Source organism: Mustelus asterias, chromosome 11 (assembly GCF_964213995.1).
Source record: "Mustelus asterias chromosome 11, sMusAst1.hap1.1, whole genome shotgun sequence".
In the NCBI taxonomy this organism is placed as follows: domain Eukaryota; kingdom Metazoa; phylum Chordata; class Chondrichthyes; order Carcharhiniformes; family Triakidae; genus Mustelus; species Mustelus asterias.
The window spans coordinates 80,851,088-80,872,059 of record NC_135811.1 but is presented as its reverse complement, the minus strand read 5'-3'; the positions used below and the strand labels follow the sequence as shown (position 1 = coordinate 80,872,059).

Here is a 20,972-nt window from a genome sequence, read left to right as displayed (position 1 = left end):
CCCTTCGTACCTGAGAAAACTGAGAAACTCATGATTGGGGCTGAGATGATTTACTTTGATGTCAAGGGCAGTCACTATCATCTCATGTCTACAATTCAGCTTCTGATCTTAGAAACCCTACAGCACAGAAAGAGGCCATTCGGCCCATCGAGTCTGCACCGACCACAATCCCACCCAGGCCCTACCCCCATATCCCTACGTATTTACCCACTAATCCCTCTAACCTACGCATCCCAGGACACTAAGGGCAATTTTAGCGTGGCCAATCAACCTAACCCGCACATCTTTGGACTGTGGGAGGAAACCGGAGCACCCGGAGGAAACCCACGCAGACACGAGGAGAATGTGCAAACTCCACACAGACAGTGACCCGAGCCGGGAATCGAACCCAGGTCCCTGGAGCTGTGAAGCAGCAGTGCTAACCACAAGGCTGTCATAATGTCTGCAACCCAGTGGTCCTGATGGTGCCCAAACTGTTCACTAATTCATAAGCACTGCTTGATGGACTCCTTTTGTCACTTTTCTGATGAGTGAGCTGTTGTGCTAATTGGCTAGGTTGGATTTTCCTGTTGTGGACAGGACAGTCCTCGGCAATTTTACATATTGCAGGTTAGATATTGTAGTGGAACATCCTAGCTAGGAGTGGTCTAATTCTTCAGGTCTTCAGCATGACAGAATCAAAGCCCAAATCCTTTGCTCATAAAATAAAACCTTTATAAAAGGCCAAAGTAACTTTAAACCATGTACATGAGTCTGTATTTGTTAGTCTTGAATTCACTGCCAATTTCTCCTGTGAAGTAGGCTGTGCATAAATCTGCAATTCTGCTGTTATTTCTTTTAGGACGAAGATTCATTGGCAGTCATTTGCAAAGATATAATTCAAAAGTGGTCTGAAGCCACAAACAATCTCTCTCAAGAAAAAAATGCTGAAGGTAAAGATCAAGATAATCTCAGATGTCCAATAATTGATGTTGGTTTTTGTTTTGCATATTTTAAATGCATGAAGTCAATACATTGGGTGAGTATGCATCATAACTATGTAGGATATTTCTGTTTAATTCATACAAAATGTTAAAGATTGCTGTGAAGATAACATGAGAATGATAAACCTTTGCTTATTTTGGTATTCCAATTATAAAATGTAATATCTAACTAGATTTCTTCTATCTATGTTTTTAAGATGAAGTACATGCCATTGCAAGTATGATTGAGAAGCAGGCTCAAATTGTTGTGAAACAAAAAGATGCTTCAGAAGAGGAGAAATCTAGGAAGGCTGCAGTTCTTGCACAGTATGCAAATATAACTGACGAGGAAGAATATCCTTTCTGGGTGCCGCTTTCTTGGGAAGAAGAATTAAGATCTATTGATTGGAATAATTTTCCTGACATTAATTTGAAAAGCTAGTCTTGCTCTTTTCTCACTCCCTACAAAAGAGCCATAAATTAGCATGGACCTCAGTGACTGCAGAGAGAGGTTTAATCGAACAGTTCAATGATGGAAAGTTTCAATTTTCACTTTAAAAATACATAAAAGATACTTAGAAAAGAATGAAGATGAATAGGTAATGTGAATTAAATATTTTGTAGGCAGTAATATTACTGCAGTGATTGATCTTACGAATATGAAGGCAAGAAAGTACCATGATCAGAAATAATGTATTGCAAACACATGCTATTTCTGTATTTAAAAAGCAGGCACCATAAAATTAATGTCTTTCTATTCCTAGCCAATCTTCCAACCGACACCATTAAAATAAATTATTTAACATTGATTCATTTGCAGTTTGTTGCAAATTGGCAGCTACATTACCTATACAGCAAAAGTAATTACACTTCGCAAATAATCTATTGAATGCTAAGCACTTTGGCACAATTTGAGGAAGTGATGCCACGTAACCTCAGTGTCCACACATACACAGATAACCAGATCTACCTGTCTTGAGCCCTCCATTTGTTGTGCTGCCTCTCCACCATCCAGTGTTGGATGAACAGAAATTTGCTCCAACTAAAAATTGGGAAGACCACAGAGATTTTCTGATCCTCTCCACAAAGTCTGTTCCTTAGTTATCAACTCCAGCCTGCTTGTCACCACTGAGTGGCTGAATTGGATTGTTCACAACCTCCTGGCTGGCCTCCCATCTTGCACTTTCAGACATGAGCTCATCCATAACTCTGCTGCCTGTATCCTAACTTGCTCCCATGCATGCATCACCCATATTTGCTGGCCTACCTTGTCTAGCGATACCTAATTTTTAGTACTCTTATTCAAATTCCTCCATAGATTTACTCCTCTCTACTTCTAACTTGCTCAACTCCCCATCTCCCACAACCCTTCTAAGATCTCTGAACTTCTCCATTTCTGGCCTCTTGGCGCATACAGTAAGAGTTTTAACAACACCAGGTTAAAGTCCAACAGGTTTATTTGGTAGCAAATGCCATTAGCTGTCGGAGCGCTGGTCCTTCGTCAGATGGAGTGGATATCTGCTCTCAAACAGGGCATACAGAGACACAAAATCAAGTCACAGAATACTGATTAGAATGCGGATCTCTACAGCCAACCAGGTTTTAAAGATACAGACAATGTGAGTGGAGGGAGCATTAAGCACAGGTTAAAGAGATGTGTATTGTCTCCAGACAGGACAGCCAGTGAGATTCTGCAAGTCCAGGAGGCAAGCTGTGGGGGTTACTGATAGTGTGACATAAACCCAAGATCCTGGTTTAGGCCGTCCTCAGCTATCAGTTTCTGCTCAGCGACTCTGCCTCCTGGCGCATCCCAGTTTTCTGTGTTAAAGGTACCATATAAATACAAGTTTATCCTCTTTTATAGTACGTGTTTGTCATATCGTCTAATAATATAAAATGGATTACCTGCAAAACATTTCATAGCATCCCTACAGTGCAGGAGGAGGTAATTTGGCCCATCGAGTCTGCATTGACACCCCCCCCCCCCCCCCCCCACTGGTCCCAGCCCATCGCTGTAACCCCAGGCATTTACCATATCTAATCCATCTGCTGGGTGGTACAGTGGTTAGCACTGCTGCCTCACAGTGCCAGGGACCCAGGTTTGATTCCCAGCTTGAGTTACTGTCTGTGTGGAGTCTGAACATTCTCCCCGTGTCTGTGGGTTTTCTCCGGGTGCTCCGCTTTCCTCCCACAGTCTGAAATACATGTTGATTAGGTGCATTGGCCATGCTTAATTCTCCCTCAGTGTAACCCGAACAGGTGCTGGAGTGTGGCGACTAGGGGATTTTCGCAGTAACTTCATTGCAGTGTTAATGGAAGCCCACTTGTGACACTAATTAATAAACTTTAACTTTAAAACTTTAACTTGCACTCATGCCACTGATTAACCTCCTCCCATATTCCTTTGTTTAATCCCATCACTAGAAATTAATCAAAATTCTTTGATTAATTGAAAAAATGGCCTAATTAACCTGCATTGTTCATTTTTTCATGATTTATCTGACTCTTTGATCCCTCAATTGCATTGCCCCATTTAACCACTTACTTTCCAACAACAACTTATTTATACTGTGCCTTTAACACAAGATATCCAGGATGCTTTGCTGCGTTATAAAGCAAAATTATATTCCAAGCCACACAAGGTGACATTGGGGCAGATTGCCAAAGTTTAGTCAGAGATTTTACGGAGTGTGTAAAGGGAAGAAGGAGAGGCAGTGATTTAGGGAGGAGATTTCAGAGCTGGGCCCGTCGGCAACTAAAGGCGTGGCCACCAATGGTAGAGCAATTAAAATTCTACTTGCAGAAACAGCCAGGATTAGATGAACTCCGAAGTCTAGGAATGTTGGAAGAAACTGCATAGGCAGGAAGAGGGCAAAGCCATGGTGGGATTTGGATACAAAAATGAGAATTTTTAAATAGAGGCATCGCTTGACTGGGAGTTAATGTAGGTCAGTGAGCACAGGGTGGGACTTAGTGCAAGTAAGGACACAGACAGCAGTAGCATCATTTAAGGCAGATAGAATGTAGGAAGTCAGCCAGGAGTGTGTTGCTATAGTCAAATCTAAAGGCAAAATGAACCAGGGTCTGAGTGATAGACAAAGCTGAGGCAGTGGCAAAGTCACAATGTGGAAATAGGAGGTCTTATTATTGATGTGAATGTTCTGTGACTCAACTCTAGATCAGATAAAACACCAAGGTTATGAACAGTTTGATTCAGCCTCCGATTATTGCCAGAGAGAGATGCAGTGTTCATCTGGGGAGTGGAGTTTGGAGCAGGGAATTACACTTACAAAGCAAACACCTCCCAACCCAAAATCACAGTTTTTCTTCTGTTAACAGGGGCACAAGTGAATCCCCACTTAATTTTGTGTATATAATGGGCATTAACAGATTCCCTTCCCTCTTTCTTTAAATAAAAATGAGTGTTTAACATTAGCATTGTAATATTTCAACAAAACAAAACTAGCACTTCATCTAATCCGTGTGTCCAACTGGTTCAACTTAACAGTCAAGCATTGCAATGGATCTCCCTCATCTTTCGATTCAGTAATTTCTCTGTCAGGACCTAGTACATTTAACCAAGATATAATTGACACATCTCTAAATAGGAAAGTTATTCCAGCCTTACTCTGCTTAATATCTGAAATCCCACAATTCTGACTCCCATTGTAAATTCTACTCTACTCTAATCTTAATAATAACTCATTTCTCAAGATCCTATGACAAATTGTGAAGATGCTTTAATATTTTCCTTCACGATACCAATAAACATGGTGAAATTTGATTTTAGTTAAACGCAACTAATTTTCAGAAGAACAGAATTCGCTGAGAAGTGCCACAGCCTGGAAGAAGCATTTGTTTAGTTTCCATAGTTTTCCTTCTGCATCTGCTGGGTTTTTTTTTGTTGGGTGGTTTCAGAAACACTTTGAAAAGTATTGTCCGGCAAAAGTGTGGCTTTTATGTCAATTGATTTACCTTCCCAAGCATGTGTGGCCAAAAGAGTTTAAAGATTTAGGATTACTTGTGTGAAAGTTCAGTCTACCATCTGATCACCCAGTTGCTCTTCAAAACCCCATGCCATACAAATCCCACCTGCAAGGGCATTTTCTCTACAAATCCACCTGTGCCATAGCTGGTTGCCCCTTATTTCGTACCTCAGAATAAACTCTACCAAATTTCCCTTGTTTAGCATCTCTTATGGGTTTAGCCTGAAGTTTATTGATAGCAATCAAACCTTCACAGTCATCAGGACTTCTGTGAGTAGTTTTGTTCTGAGACTGTTCCGTGGCCTTTATTCCATTGTCTAATCTATTCAGATTATGGTCTCTAATTGCACTTTTATATCTGTCAGGACTATTACTGGGAGAACTCCTTCTTGCGCTGTCGGAGGGCCTTTCTCCGGCATATGATCAATTTCTGATGCAAGAGTCATTTCGAGACCAACTATCGGAACTTGCAGTAAAGAATTCCACAGATTCACTACCCTCTTGAGAGTAGAAATTCCTCCTCAGCTCTGTCTTAAATAGGTGATGATGTGGAGATGCCGGCGTTGGACTGGGGTAAACACAGTAAGAGTTTTAACAACACCAGGTTAGAGTCCAACAGGTTTATTTGGTATCCACTCCATCTGACGAAGGAGCAGTGCTCCGAAAGCTAATGGCATTTGCTACCAAATAAACCTGTTGGACTTTAACCTGGTGTTGTTAAAACTCTTAAATAGGTGACCCCGTACTCTGAGAATATGCCGTCTCATCCTAGGTTCTCCCTCAAGGGGAAACAACCTCTCGTTTTCTAGGTTTTGTTATATTATCATACCCAAAACAACACATCAACACCGTCATCCAACGGCTAATCTTATGTTGATATTATTTGTTACGCACAGCTTAAACTTTTAGTTTCTTTAACTTGAACACTGAAGATGAAGAAGCCCGTGGGACAAGTGGAGCGTTTAACTTTGACAGTGATAAATGTATCCTTTTCCAATGCATTTATTTTGGTTTTCCATTGACAGTTGAAGTTAATTTTGTCATATTCTTGAAGTTGTAACTGTATATCACTGCAAAACTATGTCATATTTTAAATTACACTGCCTATTAATTAGTTAAAATTAGTTGCACAAACTATTAAAAGTTTGTGTGAAAGCGGCACAGTGGTTAGCACTGCTGCCTCACAGCGCCAGGGACCCGGGTTCGATTCCTGGCTTGTGTCACTGTCTGTGCGCAGTCTGCACGTTCTCCCCATGTCTGACTGGGTTTCCTCGGGGTGCTCCGGTTTCTTCCCACAGTCCAAAAAACGTTAGGTGTATTGGCTATGCTAAATTCTCCCTCAGTGTACCCGAACAAGCGCAGAGTGTGGCGACTAGGGGAATTTCACAGTAACTTAATTGCAGTGTTAATGTAAGCCTACTTGTGATATTAATAAATAATAAACAATTTCAATGTTGCTTGCATTTGTTGAGTAGCCATTTTGCAAGGGTTTGCAATTATTAAGTTTATATTTAAAATGCGATGAGTCACACAAAAAATGCGGTTAGTGTTTCAAGGCTGTAACAGATATATCAATGCATCATAAGAATTCCTCAGCATATTCTAAGTTCAAGACTCTTATAATGATGATAGGTGAAGTGGTCTACGTTTTGGGTTATTTTTCTTGTTGTCGTAATAGGCTACATCCTGTGTATTGCTTTCAATAGCAATCATCTGCAATACACCCTAGATTATTCTCAGTCTTACAAATGAAAAAAATGAAAGCTGTTAATATATATTAGTGAATTTTTAAAAAAAGTTGGGAGTAAAGATCTTTTTCTTATTTGCATTTGTACAAGTCCGATCTACACAATTAATGTATTATATGGTGTAATCTTGAGCCATTCTGGCTTTCTTAAACCTAAAAAAACCTATTTGGTTAGAAAAGGTTGGCAATGTTATTGCAAGCTAATTTCTATATTGCATTGTTGTAGGGAAAAAACATGCTACTTGATGTGTTTTATATGGTAGGCAATGGTAGGATTATTGACGGGTTTGATGGTTGGCTGGTTCATGCCTGGCAACTTTATTTAGAACCTTTTTGGCTGTGGTCAGCTTCTTGTATTGCATGATATACATTATATACACTATATACATTAATGATCTGAAAGATGGAACTGAGGACATGGTTGCTAAATTTGCGGATGATACAAAGATATATAGAGGGACAGGTGATGTTGAGGAAGTGGGGAGGCTGCAGAATGACTAGAAGAGTGGGCAAAGAAGTGGCAGAAGGAATACAAAGTGTGGGGTTATGCACAACCGGCCAACCATCAAACCCGTCAATAATCCTACCATATAAAACACATCAAGTAGCATGTTTTGTTTCCGACAACAATGCAGTATAGAAATTATGCACTAGAGGTGCAGAATATTTTCTAAATTGGGAAAAGCTTCGGAAATCTGAAGTACAAAGGGACCTGGGAGTCCTCATTCAGGACTCTCTTAAGGTTACCATGCCAGGTTCAGTTGGCAGTTAGGGAGGCGAATTCAGTGTCAGCATTCATTTCTAGAGGGCTAGAATACAAGAGCAGGGTTGTATTGCTGAGGCTGTATAAGGCTCTGGTCAGACCCAATTTGAAATATTGTGAGCAGTTTTGGGCCCCATACCTAAGGGAGGATGTGCTGGCCTTGGAGGGGGTCCAGAGGAGGTTCACAAGAATGATCCCAGGAATGACAGGTTTGTCATATAAGGAGTGGTTGAGGAGTCTGGGTCCATACTCGATAGAGTTTAGAAGGATGAGGGGGGGATCTTAATTGAAACTTACAGAATATTGAGAGGCCTGAATATAGTGGACGTGGAGAGGATGTTTCCACTCGAACTCGAAGGCACAACCTCAGAGTGAAGGGACGCTCCTTTAAAACTGAAATGAGGAGGAATTTCTTCAGCAGAGAGTGATGAATCTGTGGAACTCATTGCCACAGAAGGCTGTGGAGGCCAGGTCACTGAGTGTCTTTAAGACAGAGATAGATAGGTTGTTGATTAGTAAGGGGATCAGGGGTTATGGGGAAAAGGCAGGAGAAAAATATCAGCCATGATTGAATGGCAGAGTAGACTCAATGGGCCGAATGGCCTAATTCTGCTCCTATATCTAATGGTCTTATGAGTTACCTTGATGTTCGGCTTTTCTTCTGTCTGATAAGCACACAGCCATGTGGCCTGTGCTTCAAATGCAGGTGTTACCAAGTTGTCTTATATTTTCCTTTCAGGCAGAATATGGCATTGGTTATGACAAATTCACGCTTGGTACACAAATACAATTGTCCTATTTAGAATCATAGAAACCCTACAGTGCAGAAAGAGGCCATTCGGCCCATCGGGTCTGCACCGACCACAATTCCACCCAGGCCCTACTCCCATATCCCGACACATTTACCCGCTAATCCCTCTAACCTACGCACCTCAGGACACTAAGGGGCAATTTTAGCATAGCCAATCAACCTAACCCGCACATCTTTGGACTGTGGGAGGAAACCGGAGCACCCGGAGGAAACCCACGCAGACACAAGGAGAACGTGCAAACTCCACACAGACAGTGACCCAAGTCGGGAATCGAACCCAGGTCCCTGGAGCTGTGAAGCAGCAGTGCTAACCACTATACTACTGTGCCGCCCTCAACTTCTGTTGAGTTTCAATGCCAGAATTGGACATGACCACATCGCGTGGACAGGCATCCTTGGTTAAGGTGAAGTTGGGAAGGAAAGCTGTATTTTTGTATGGCTGTAGTAATTGCATGATATGGCGTGACGTAATAGCAAGCAAGCCTCCCCAGTGTTTGGGCCCTCTGACCTCACATTTTATCAGCCTCCAACCTAAATGGCAGATTTGCTGATTAGTATGCCAGTGCTGGTGTTCTGGAACTACAACTCCTAGGACATGCCATACCAATTCAGTGCACAATTTGAAGTAGTATAGCCTGTATAATTTTAAGTATTAGAGATCACAATTCAGTCTTTCCATTATGTGGGCCATTATATGACTTTTATTAAACAATGGAGTGCTTTAATAGGACGGTCACCTTTCCTGTGGGAACATTGGATGGTGTGTGATCATCCAATACAATTTGCATGCAACCTAATATTACATGGGCAGTGATCTTGGTGAAGGTATACAGGAAACTGAAAATTACATTTGAGGTTGTGTCTGATTAGGAAGCTGACTCTGATGGAGTAGGTTAGATTGAGTGTGGTTATTCTAAGTGTATTTATATTAAAATCTATGCTGACATGAAGCACGTTCTGCTTTTATGACTTAGAGTTAGAGAGGTTTACAGCATAGAAACAGGCCCTTCGGCCCAACTTGTCCATGCCGCCCTTTTTTTAAACGAGTAAGCTAGTCCCAATTGCCTGCATTTGGCCTTTGATAGCCATCTTACTCATGTAACTGTCTAAACTTTTCACAGTTCCGATATGGTTTTCATTCAATTCTTCTATCCCAAAATAATTTATGTAAAAAATAGTAAGTAAATGACGAGTTTCCATCGTGACAAGAAATTTCGTGTGATAATTACCAGAACACCATGTTTTTGAGGAAGAGAAGGTGTTACAGGCTAATAGGCTGGAGGAAGTAGATGTTCGGAGGGAGGATGTACTAGCAGTTTTGAATAAACTGAAGGTCGATAAGTCTCCTGGGCCTGATGAAATATATCCTAGGATTCTTTGGGAGACAAGGGATGAGATTGCAGAGCCTTTGGCTTTGATCTTTGGGTCCTCACGGTCCACGGGGATGGTGCCAGAGGACTGGAGAGTGGCGAATGTTGTTCCTCTGTTTAAGAAAGGGAATAGAAATGACCCTGGTAATTATAGGCCGGTTAGTCTTACTTCGGTGGTTGGTAAGTTGATGGAAAAGGTCCTTGGGGATGGGATTTACGACCATTTAGAAAGATGCGGATTAATCCGGGGTAGTCAGCACGGATTCGTGAAGGGCAAGTCGTGCCTCACAAATTTGATAGTTACCTCCTCAAAAAAGTTCTAAGTGTGTTGATGAAGGTAGGGCAGTTGATGTCATATACATGGATTTTAGTAAGGCGTTTGATAAGGTCCCTCATGGTCGGCTTATGATGAAAGTAAGGAGGTGTGGGATAGAGGGAAAGTTGGCCGATTGGATAGGTAACTGGCTATCTGATCGAAGACAGAGGGTGGTGGTGGATGGAAAACATTTGGACTGGAGGCAGGTTGCTAGCGGAGTGCCACAGGGATCAGTGCTTGGTCCTCTGCTCTTTGTGATTTTTATTAATGACTTAGAGGAGGGGGCTGAAGGGTGGATCAGTAAATTTGCTGATGACACCAAGATTGGTGGAGTAGTGGATGAGGTGGAGGGCTGTTGTAGACTGCAAAGAGACAGACAGGATGCAAAGCTGGGCTGAAAAATGGCAGATGGAGTTTAACCCTGATAAATGTGAGGTGATTCATTTTGGTAGGACTAATTTAAATGTGGATTACAGGGTCAAAGGTAGGGTTCTGAAGACTTGGAGGAACAGAGAGATCTTGGGGTCCATATCCACAGATCTCTGAAGGTTGCCACTCAAGTGGATAGAACTGTGAAGAAGGCCTATAGTGTGTTAGCTTTTATTAACAGGGGGTTGGAGTTTAAGAGCCGTGGGGTTATGCTGCAACTGTACAGGACCTTGGTGAGACCACATTTGGAATATTGTGTGCAGTTCTGGTCACCTCACTATAAGGACGTGGAAGCGCTGGAAAGAGTGCAAAGGAGATTTACCAGGATGCTGCCTGGTTTGGAGGGTAGGTCTTATGAGGAAAGGTTGAGGGAGCTAGGGCTGTTCTCTCTGGAGCGGAGGAGGTTGAGGGGAGACTTAATAGAGATTTATAAAATGATGAAGGGGATAGATAGAGTGAATGTTCAAAGACTATTTCCTCGGGTGGATGGAGCTCTTACAAGGGGGCATAACTATAGGGTTCATGGTGGGAGATATAGGAAGGATATCAGAGGTAGGTTATTTACGCAGAGAGTGGTTGGGGTGTGGAATGGACTGCCTGCAGTGATAGTGGAGTCGGACACTTTAGGAACATTTAAGCGGTTATAGGATAGGCACATGGAGCACACCAGGATGATAGGGAGTGGGATAGCTTGATCTTGGTTTCAGATAAAGCTCGGCACAACATCGTGGGCCGAAGGGCCTGTTCTGTGCTGTACTGTTCTATGTTCTACCACTTATTTGGAATATTTCCTTAATTTCACTTTAGCTCTTTTCAAAAACACAAATGTTGAAGCTGTTCTTATTGCAAAGAAAGCGGAAAGGGAGAAAGCTCGGGGAGATGCACAAAAGAAGAAGGAGCAAGATAAACTACAGCGAGAGAAAGACAAGCTTGCAAAACAGGAGAGAAAAGAAAAGGAGAAGAAGAGAACACAAAAAGGAGAACGAAAGCGATAGATTATTTGGGGAAAAAAAGTAGTAGACTGGAGTGTGAAGATGTTCAGAACTACAAAGTTTACAACCGTGAGTAATATGAACCGTGAAACACCAATGACTTTTTTGGGGAGGGGATGGTGGGGAGTCTAGCCAAGTGTGAGACATATTTTTCCTTCATAAAATGCCAAATCTTTGCAAAATATTGTGTCAAAATTGAAAGTTCAAGGTCACACAGTAAAAAACAATCTTGGATAGGTCTTTTCATGCATCATAAACTGTTTGATTAGGTATTTCAGCTTCTTCATGTTTCAGTTGGCTGTGTCTAACAATTAATTGGAAATAACCTACACCGAGGACACTAGTTGAAATACGCTTCGATGGAACCCCTTCAGTGAAGGAAGTTTTTTGTTGGATTGATGAAACGTAACTGAAGAATGAAGGATTCCTGGAGACCTAAACATTGGTTTTTCTTTTCATGACATTGTTGCCAATTTCTGGATAGCTTTAGGTATTTTTGAATGAAATTAGAACATCGTTTGGCAGCTTCTTTAGAGAGAGAAAGTGTTAAATTTTTTGCTCTGTCAGACTTGAAATGTTAACTCTGTTTCTGCTTCTACAGATGCTGCCAGATCTGCTGAGTATTTCCAGCATTTTCTGTTTTTATTTCAGATTTCCAGCATCAGCAGTCATTCTGCTTTTGTATCTCATGTTTTGCTTTTTTTTTGAGGAATGGTGTACTTTCTCGCACTGAAACCGAAAACATCTACTGAATTTATTTTAACTATTATTCACTTTGATTGTATGCTTGGGAAAATAAAGTATTTTTCATTGTGATTCATAATAAAAACAATTTGTCACCTTGTTAAATACAGTATTTGTTATTTAAATGAAGGTACTGTTTATAAATGGCATTATAGATTAAAGGAAAGCCACTGACAACTTCCTTTTAAGGGAATAATTTTCAACTGAACCATTTTACCTATTCACTGTTCCTTCCAGCAGAAATTAAAAACATCCTTTGTGTAGAAATGCTGCATTGATTACTGTAGTTAGTGGTGTTTAAACAAAAAAAAATGTTTAGGCCTATACTCAATGTATAAGCCCCCCACCCACCCCGCACATTATGCTAAGACATGCTAGACTTATATTTGGAGACAGCTTCAATTTTCCACTGCAGAAGTGCATGTTTTACTTGCCTTTATAGTTGCCGCATGGAGTCAAGCAGATGATCTGGGGCACGTTGTCAAAATGCACAGAAGTTTAAGGCAAGCCTGAAGCCCGCACAAAGGTGACGTATGGTGAACGACAAACAGAAATGAGTCCTCGTGCAAAAACAAATCGGGTATGAAGCTGGCTTCAAGCTACAAATTGTGACATTTGCTAACTTGTCAAACAACTGCTGCAGTAAGAGAATTCGGTGTTCGTTTTTAAAAAAAAAACTGATTCGAGATTAGGAGGAATCTGACCTGAAGAAGACAAATCAAATGTCCCTTGGAACAGGGACCAACCACTGATCTGATTTTAAGCAGCATATATTGGAATAGGTCCTCAAATCACCAGAAATCAATGTGTATCTATACACTTAAATGGGCCAAATCAAACCAAGCCCAACAAAGATTTCTGAGCAAATTAGTTGGTATAGCTGCATTGTGGAATGAAAATTACTAGTGTGGCAGAAGATCTAAATCACTCCCAACTACCAAAAGATCTCTTCCAGAATTTCCAGTTTCAAACTATTCATCAGATAGCAGCAAAACCATGAGTACCCCATAAATGCTCAACAATTTCAATATGTCCAACAGCCAAACTGGAGTGGAATGGTTCACCAGTAGTTCTAGTGAAAACTGCAGGACACAAGATACACAGTCATAGAACAGTACAGCACAGAACAGGCCCTTCGGCCCACGATGTTGTGCCGAGCTTTGTCTGAAACCCAGATCAAGCTATTTCCTCCCTATCATCCCAAAGTACTCCATGTGCCTATCCAATAGCTTCTTAAATGTTCCTGAAGTTTCTGACTCCACTATCCCTGCAGGCAGTCCATTCCACACCCCAACCACTCTCTGAGTAAAAAACCTACCTCGGACATCCTTCCTATATCTCCCACCATGAACCCTATAGTTATGCCCCCTAGTTACCGAGGAAATAGTCTTTGAACATTCACTCTATCTATCCCCCTCATCATCTTATAAACCTCTATCAAGTCTCCTCTCAACCTCCTCCGCTCCAAAGAGAAAAGCCCAAGTTCCCTCAACCTTTCCTCATAAGACCTACCCTCCAAACCAGGCAGCATCCTGGTAAATCTCCTTTGCACTCTTTCCAGTGTCTCCACATCCTTCTTGTAGTGAGGTGACCAGAACTGCACACAATATTCCAAATGCGGTCTCACCAAGGTCCTGTACAGTTGCAGCATAACCCCACGCTCTTAAACTCAAACCCCCTGTTAATGAACGCCAACACACTATAGGCCTTCTTCACGGCTCTATCCACTTGAGTGGCAACCTTCAGAGATCTATGGATATGAACCCCAAGATCTCTGTTCCTCCACATTCTTCAGAACCCTACCTTTGACCCTGTAATCCACATTTAAATTTGTCCTACCAAAATGAATCACCTCGCATTTGTCAGGGTTAAACTCCATTTGCCATTTTTCAGCCCAGCTCTGCATCCAATCTATATCTCTTTGCAGCCTACAACAGCCCTCCACCTCATCCACTACTCCACCAATCTTGGTGTCATCAGCAAATTTACTGATCCACCCTTCAGCCCCCTCCTCCAAGTCATTTATAAAAATTACAAATAGCAGAGGACCAAGCACTGATCCCTGTGGCACTCCGCTGGTAACCGGTTTCCCGTCCGAAAATTTTCCATCCACCACCACCCTCTGTCTTCTGTTAGATAGCCAGTTACCTATCCAATCGGCCAAACTTCCCTCTATCCCACACATCCTTACTTTCTTTATAAGCCGACCGTGGGGGACTTTATCAAACGCCTTACTAAAATCCATGTATATGACATCAACTGCACTACCTTCATCTACACACTTAGTTACCTCATACTAGCTTGCATAGCTTATGGGATGAAATTAAAGCCTGTGGCAATTTTCAAATGTAAAACTATGTCAAAAAGCAAGTTCCCTGCAGAGAATTGTGTGCATGACGATGGTTGGATGGCTGAAGGTGATAAGTTGTAAATCAATCGTGTGGAATTCATATCCCAATGACCAATGCAAAGAATTCAGCTTATTTACATAGGTCATGTTCTGATCCCATATAACCAAATAGATCATGAGGTGTCCAAAGAAATAACACCCAAAGTCTAGTTATACCAGTGACCTAATGACCATAGTTCAATCTTTTAAATATGTGCTTCAACACATGGGGTGGCATGGTGGCAGTGGTTAGCACTGCTGCCTCATAGCGCCAGGCACCCGGGTTCAATTCGGTCTCGGGTGATTGTGTGGAGTTTGCACATTCTCCCTGCATGTGTGTGGGTTTTCTCCAGATGCTCTGGTTTCCTCCCACACTCCAAAGATGTGCGGGTTAGATTGATTGGTTATGCTAAATTGCCCTTTCGTATCAGGGGGACTTGCAGGGTAAATACTTGGGGTTACGGAGTCTGGGTGGGATTGTTCCTAGTGTGGGCTTTGATGGGCCGAATGACCTTTTACATTGTAGAGATTCTATGAAACTATTTAGGATCATGTTTGTACTGAATGGAACAGGTAGATGTTTGATGGAGAAAAAACTTTCACGAAGAGTGGGAAAATGTGTGCTGCCCTGATTGATGTTTTGTTGCTGTTTTGTTGTCAAATCGTGTGATTATTTAATACACAAACTGTCTAAGATTGTCCAATTTAGTGGATGGAAATTGATTGAGGAAGATATTTGTTGTGGAGGGATGATTCTGAAACCAAGTGTCCGATTTGATCCAGAGTGAGCCCATTGTGTGACGTTAGTGTACCTTTCAGAGATGTTTTTTAAAAAATCATGATCTCTGCAGCTCTCTCAGCTTCAGTGTTTCTCAGCTCACAGCTTCAGTTTGTTTTTCTCATTGTTGCCGGGCTGACCACAATGAGTCCTTTTATTGTTCCTTAAGTGGTTTAAATGGGGGTTATTTATGTTTACTCTGGGGTTTGTTTTATGGCCCTGCATTGTTAGGAGGAAGATCATGGGTTCTAGTCAGCTTTTTTGCTTCCTAGGAAATTCAAGGTTTCATTTTCTGTCTTTGCTAACTGCAGTTTTAGAGGGGACAGCAGGCTAAAAAGAAGTGTTTTCTCTCCCTGTTGTTTTGGAAATTCTACTGGTTATGTGAAAAAGTTACCTTCCTGCAGTAAAGACTCTGCACTTGATAGCTCAACCAGAGTTTCTCCCTGTGGTTCAGAGAAGTTGTTTTGTCTTCAACTTGTTCTGAGTGAATTCAGAGGATTGCAAACTTCAACCAAAGGACTCAATGTCCAGTATCAGGTGAGCATTAATCTTTGCTGTGTTGAACCTGTTTAAAGGGTTGGTTAGATTAGGATAGCTTTTATATATATTCATTAAGGGTTATTGTGGTTGTTTTGTTTTTGTTATAATTGTTAAAAGTTATTGCCAATTTTCTTTCCATACATGTTAACTATATTCTTAAATAAACTTTGTTTGATAAAAGCTCCCTCGTGGGTCATTTGAATCATACATGAAGTGAAACATATCATGCTTATCCTAGCCAAATTCAAGGTGCAAAATTTATGATCCAGGCAGGCTCCTTAGAACACTTGAGCTTCTGACTGGACCCATAACAATTACGATGATGTCAAAGTGACTCAGCTCGCTTCTCGGCCTTTTGGCTAAGATCAAGTGTAGTTATGCGGATGCAGCACTTGGTTGAGGTCATTAGGTTACATTGAAGCTTCATATGTTTCATATGAAGCAATTTTTAAAAGCGGTATCTCGGCCTTTTGGCTAAGATGCAAATGAGCTCAAGTCTTGTAGGAGGAATTGCTTTCCCTCCTCCAATCAGCTTGGCTCATGTAGATCAGGCCCAGGACAGGGTAAATGGTCGCTTGCCCTGTCTTGCCAGCCTGGATTGGAAGTGTCTCAACTTGAGACACTGAATTGGACTTGATTTGATTGAATTGGAAAAGTATTTTTAAAAAAGTGACTCAGAATGAATATGATTTACCCTTTCACAATGAATGGCATTTCTAAAAAATGTTTTCATTGTACTAAAGATACTCTTGAAGAATGACTTAATTCAATAAAATACATTATGTTAATTTACTTTGAATAACTGGTGTATTTTTCCATTTCAAAATGGTGACTACCTACACCAATACTGGCAATTCACATTTTATACTTCGCATATAAGCCACCTTAAGAATTTTTTTGAGGCTTCAAAGATTGATTTCTATGGCGCAATTAAGGTAAATAGGCAACCTGTGACTAAGTAGCTAATGAATTACAGGAGTAAAAATTACATGTCTTTAGCTGCATTATGTGCCTGACACTACCTGTCTGCTGAAGAAGGCAGTGGTTACCTATAGTGTTTTTTTTTCAGGATCTTAAATGACTTAATTAGTGCTTTTTGAAACTTTCAAATTTTATTGTATGATGTTTTCAAAATCTAGTATTTGAGGGAGTTTACACAAATGCTTTTGAAGGTCTAAGGGAAAATGTTGGGCAGTCCTACAAATATGAATTAAGTTAATTCTGATAATTGTGTCAACCAGCAAAGTCAATTTGTTGTGAGCAACAGCTGGGATCAATTCAACATGAATAGTCTGCCTAAGGAAGAACTTTACCAATTATGATTGGTAAAGATTGAAAATGTTTAGGTATTTCAGGTTTACATCACGTGTCCAGTACCTGGAATCTCTTGCACACCTTATTTAATTAAATAAATAAAATATTATTTATTTAATCTTTTGTCAAGAAGTAATTGTACATTGAAGGATGATGCACTGAAGGCTGTTTTTGACACATGGTATGAAATCAGCAAAAGGGCTTGAAAATTGGCTGTTTGTTTGCAGACTGCAACAATGAGCTGTTGCACAGATACTACCTAACTTTTAAAATAAAAGGACACTAACATGTTATAAAAAGAAAACCTCAAAACTGTAAATACCTTTTAAGTGGAATTTTACCCTGAATATAATGCTGAAAATTCTGACTAAACACCCGCAAATTGGCTTTGAGGGGAAATCTTGAGTAATAAAAGCCTAATACCGTAGCCATTGAAATTATTGGACATAATATGCAAAAGGTATCAACAGAAAAGTGACAGGTTTCAAAGTTGGTGGTGGGATTGCTTCTCAGATAGAGGTTTGTTAGTTAAGATATATTCTCCTCAAAAGGCTTTTTGGCCAAGATCAAGCATCGGGATTAAGCCCAAAATGGGGTACCTTGGATTTTGTTCGTCTCTCTTTTGGTGACCATGAATTGGATGACATTGGATGTGGAATTTGGTTTTTGTAGCAAGCAAGGAATGGATTTGGGTTTGCCTGGTCCACTCTGAGCATTGGCTTTCTATCTTTGAGGATGTATTAAAAAAAATTCTCCTCAAAATGCGTTTGGATGCTTTAGAGGTCTCATTAGATATTTCCCCCAAATGGTGTTAAAATGATTTTCAGATATATGTTGAAATTAGACCAATAATCAAATTAATTGCATTTCTGATTCTTTTAATCTCAATATTACTTCTATGCTAAAACTGCACTTAATTTTCTTTAGCTAGTCTTTCATTTTGTCACTTACAAATTTATCATCTTCACATTTTAAATACTAACTGATTTTTTTTCTCTGATTATGACTGTGGTGATAGAATTAACTTTATCCAAGTTAAATATTCTACTATTTTACATTTTTAAAATGATTAATAAAAAGAAATTAGATCAATATTTAATTTATTTAATGTCATATTTCCAGTAACTATACAGTTCAGTAAAATATATCAACTTTTAACTTAGGAAAATCAAAAATTTCACATTTTCTTTGATACAAAGTCAACTTCTTAAATATTAATTTGGAACTTGGATTAACTCTTCTCATTTATAAATGACATTGTTTCAAGTAGTTACTACACTTTTTTTTAAATTGCACAACCTTCTGTTGACTCCTCATGAGGTAACAATTTCAGCAGTTGTGTATTACATTACCGAGTATTTCATTGATCACATAAAACATTTTAACATCTAGGAAGTTTCTCATACTGTATTCCTGATCAATTTATCAAGCATATGACAAAGATATGTTCCTTTCATTCATTAATCTAAACTAGCATTCAATTCATAAACTCAAAGGTCAACGAATTCTAGTTCCTGAAGGTAATCGTTAAACACAAATTATCATTTAAACATATCTGATATATCACATTTATTTTTGACATATCTTGACCTAGCTTAAATATAATTGAAGACTGCATTAAATGCCTTCCGGATAACCTCAAGATGCACTATTAAATAATACATTTAAAATTGATTTCAAGAGAAATTGTTTTAACTTTAAAGATATGTATCATTTCCTGAAGTTTATTAAATTCCTTTGAGAAATTGGAAGAAATTATTAATTCCATGCCATCCACTGTAAATCATAACATACAGTATTTCTAAATGCCAATCACACTGGATATAGCCAATTAAATGTTTGGGGTATCTCAAAATTGAAACTGAATGAATTGCTGACATCTTGATAGTAATTTCAGATTGAATGTCTCAAAATCATTTGATGTATTAATGAATTTAATGATTTTAAGATATTTACAAACATATTCAATCATTGAATTTGAGAATGAATGACAATTTGGGGTGCCAAATAATACAGCAGTAAATCAAGTACAATACTGTCAAATTAGAAGCAAATTACTTTGGTTACAAGAATTGAGTGTTCTGCTAAAGTTGCTAAACATCTATTGTTGTATCTGCTGCTGACATAATATCAAAGCATGGGCACATTTATCAGACTCATACCCTCTAGATTTCAAATTAGAAATGTAGAACAGCTCACTGTTTCAATACAAAAACTTTGAACAGTATCAGAGATCCACTTAATATGGAAAATAAGCCACCAACATTTATAGATTGTATACATTATAAACAAGCTGCCTCAGATAAATAAATTCAACAAAATATCTGCAACAAAGTAAATTAATATTCTTACTAAATCTGGCATTTTAGCACTAATTTAAAAACTGTTCATGTAATGTACTTCAAACTTGGTGAATGTTAACATTTCAAAGACAAAAAAAATCCACAAGATCATAACATCTAGACTGTTGAATAATGCATTATTTCTGTAGCAAAATAAAACACATACTTTAGTTGGTACAACATGTGCTACAAATATCCTTAATAGTATAATGTCATTTCCATATTAAATAGTACTTGTCAGGCTTTTGTTAATGAAGCAGCAATCCTTGTAACAAACATATTGTTTTGAGTTTGGAAAGGTACAGACTATTTGTAGTACCTTGCATGCTTCATTTTACAAGGTTTTGTACCATTGCATTTTGTTTTTTGCATTCCTATTTCCTTTCCTTTGAATTTTTATGTTGTTACTGAAAGTTATTTTTCTGTGATGAGCATTATTGAAATGCTATTGGTTAATTCCTATAATTATGTTGTGTAGGTGTTTGTTTAGTACAGAATCTGTTATTCTATTATAGCGTATCCCAACACAATTAATTGTGGGTTTCAATTTCATCATACAATGCCAACATGTAGCCTCCCACTAAATTGGCACAAGCAAACAAAAATAATTGAAACTATTTGAAATGATTTTTAACCTGTTGTATAAATAAAACATGCATCAAACAGTGATATATGAAATATTAACCACTCATAGCACCCCCAAGGGCCCAATGGTTGAAGCCATTTTCCAGAAAGCATTAAGCTAATACAGACCAGAAAGTCCCAGAGTTTGTTTGTCCCTGGTCTGTGCTGAATTAGCTAATCTAGCCTTGGCAGCACTTTTGGTACCCCCATATCCCTTAGGCTAGTGAAAGGTTCCTGCTCCTGCTTGCTATCCATTGACCTGTTCTGGAAAGTTTGTTTATGGATATTAGATGGGAATAAAATCAGACCTTATTGTGGTGGCCCTCATGACAAACTGATCTGCCAAAACACTATACCAAGATTCACATATGAAGGGTGTACGTTAGCAAGTTAGTGTAAAGCTGCTGTCTATAATAGAGTAAAAGCCAGAAGCTTCAGCAGGCAAAGGTGGCTTGGGGGGGGGAGAAAGAGAGCGGGGATACACACACTACTAAGTCGAGGAAATAAAAACTCCTAACAATATGACTGCCTTGTACTTGTCATTGTGCACCTTATGTCACAATTGTTGATTATTCGTGTGTAGATAATATGCATCAATGTAACACGCATTGTTGGCAAAGAAAATCTCAACTCTAATTGAAGTGTTTCAAGAAATTAAAAGAATAAATAAGAATACTAACAGAGTGTATACTCAGGCCGTAATTCCATCCCCAGTATCAGATTATTTATAAATCTTGTTTGCAATCTGACATCGCTTAAACGCAAAATGAAATTATTGCCTTCTAATCACTCCTGGATATCTCTCTCATTCTCTGCATAAATGTGAAAAGACTGCACTAATAATGAATGATGTTTGCCAATGAGT

General features: G+C 39.4%; 1 protein-coding gene and 1 pseudogene across 2 annotated transcripts in view; both read left to right on the top strand.

Moving 5' to 3' along the window:
- ccdc43 (coiled-coil domain containing 43) overlaps positions 1-20,972 on the top strand; it is a 38,900-nt gene that overhangs the window by 2,832 nt on the left and 15,096 nt on the right. Inside the window, exons 2-5 of one of the 2 annotated variants that reach the window (XR_013498996.1) lie at positions 842-932; positions 1,181-1,316; positions 5,876-5,931; positions 11,192-11,445. Coding sequence is in view for 1 of the 2 variants with exons in the window: in XM_078223839.1 (XP_078079965.1) it covers positions 842-932; positions 1,181-1,316; positions 5,876-5,931; positions 11,192-11,379 (471 nt within the window). In the remaining variant the exon portion in view is untranslated. Of the gene's footprint in view, positions 1-841; positions 933-1,180; positions 1,317-5,875; positions 5,932-11,191; positions 16,008-20,972 lie in introns of those variants that run through there. The other variant, XM_078223839.1, reaches the window with a different exon arrangement.
- LOC144501004 (U2 spliceosomal RNA) lies at positions 16,167-16,368 on the top strand (annotated as a pseudogene).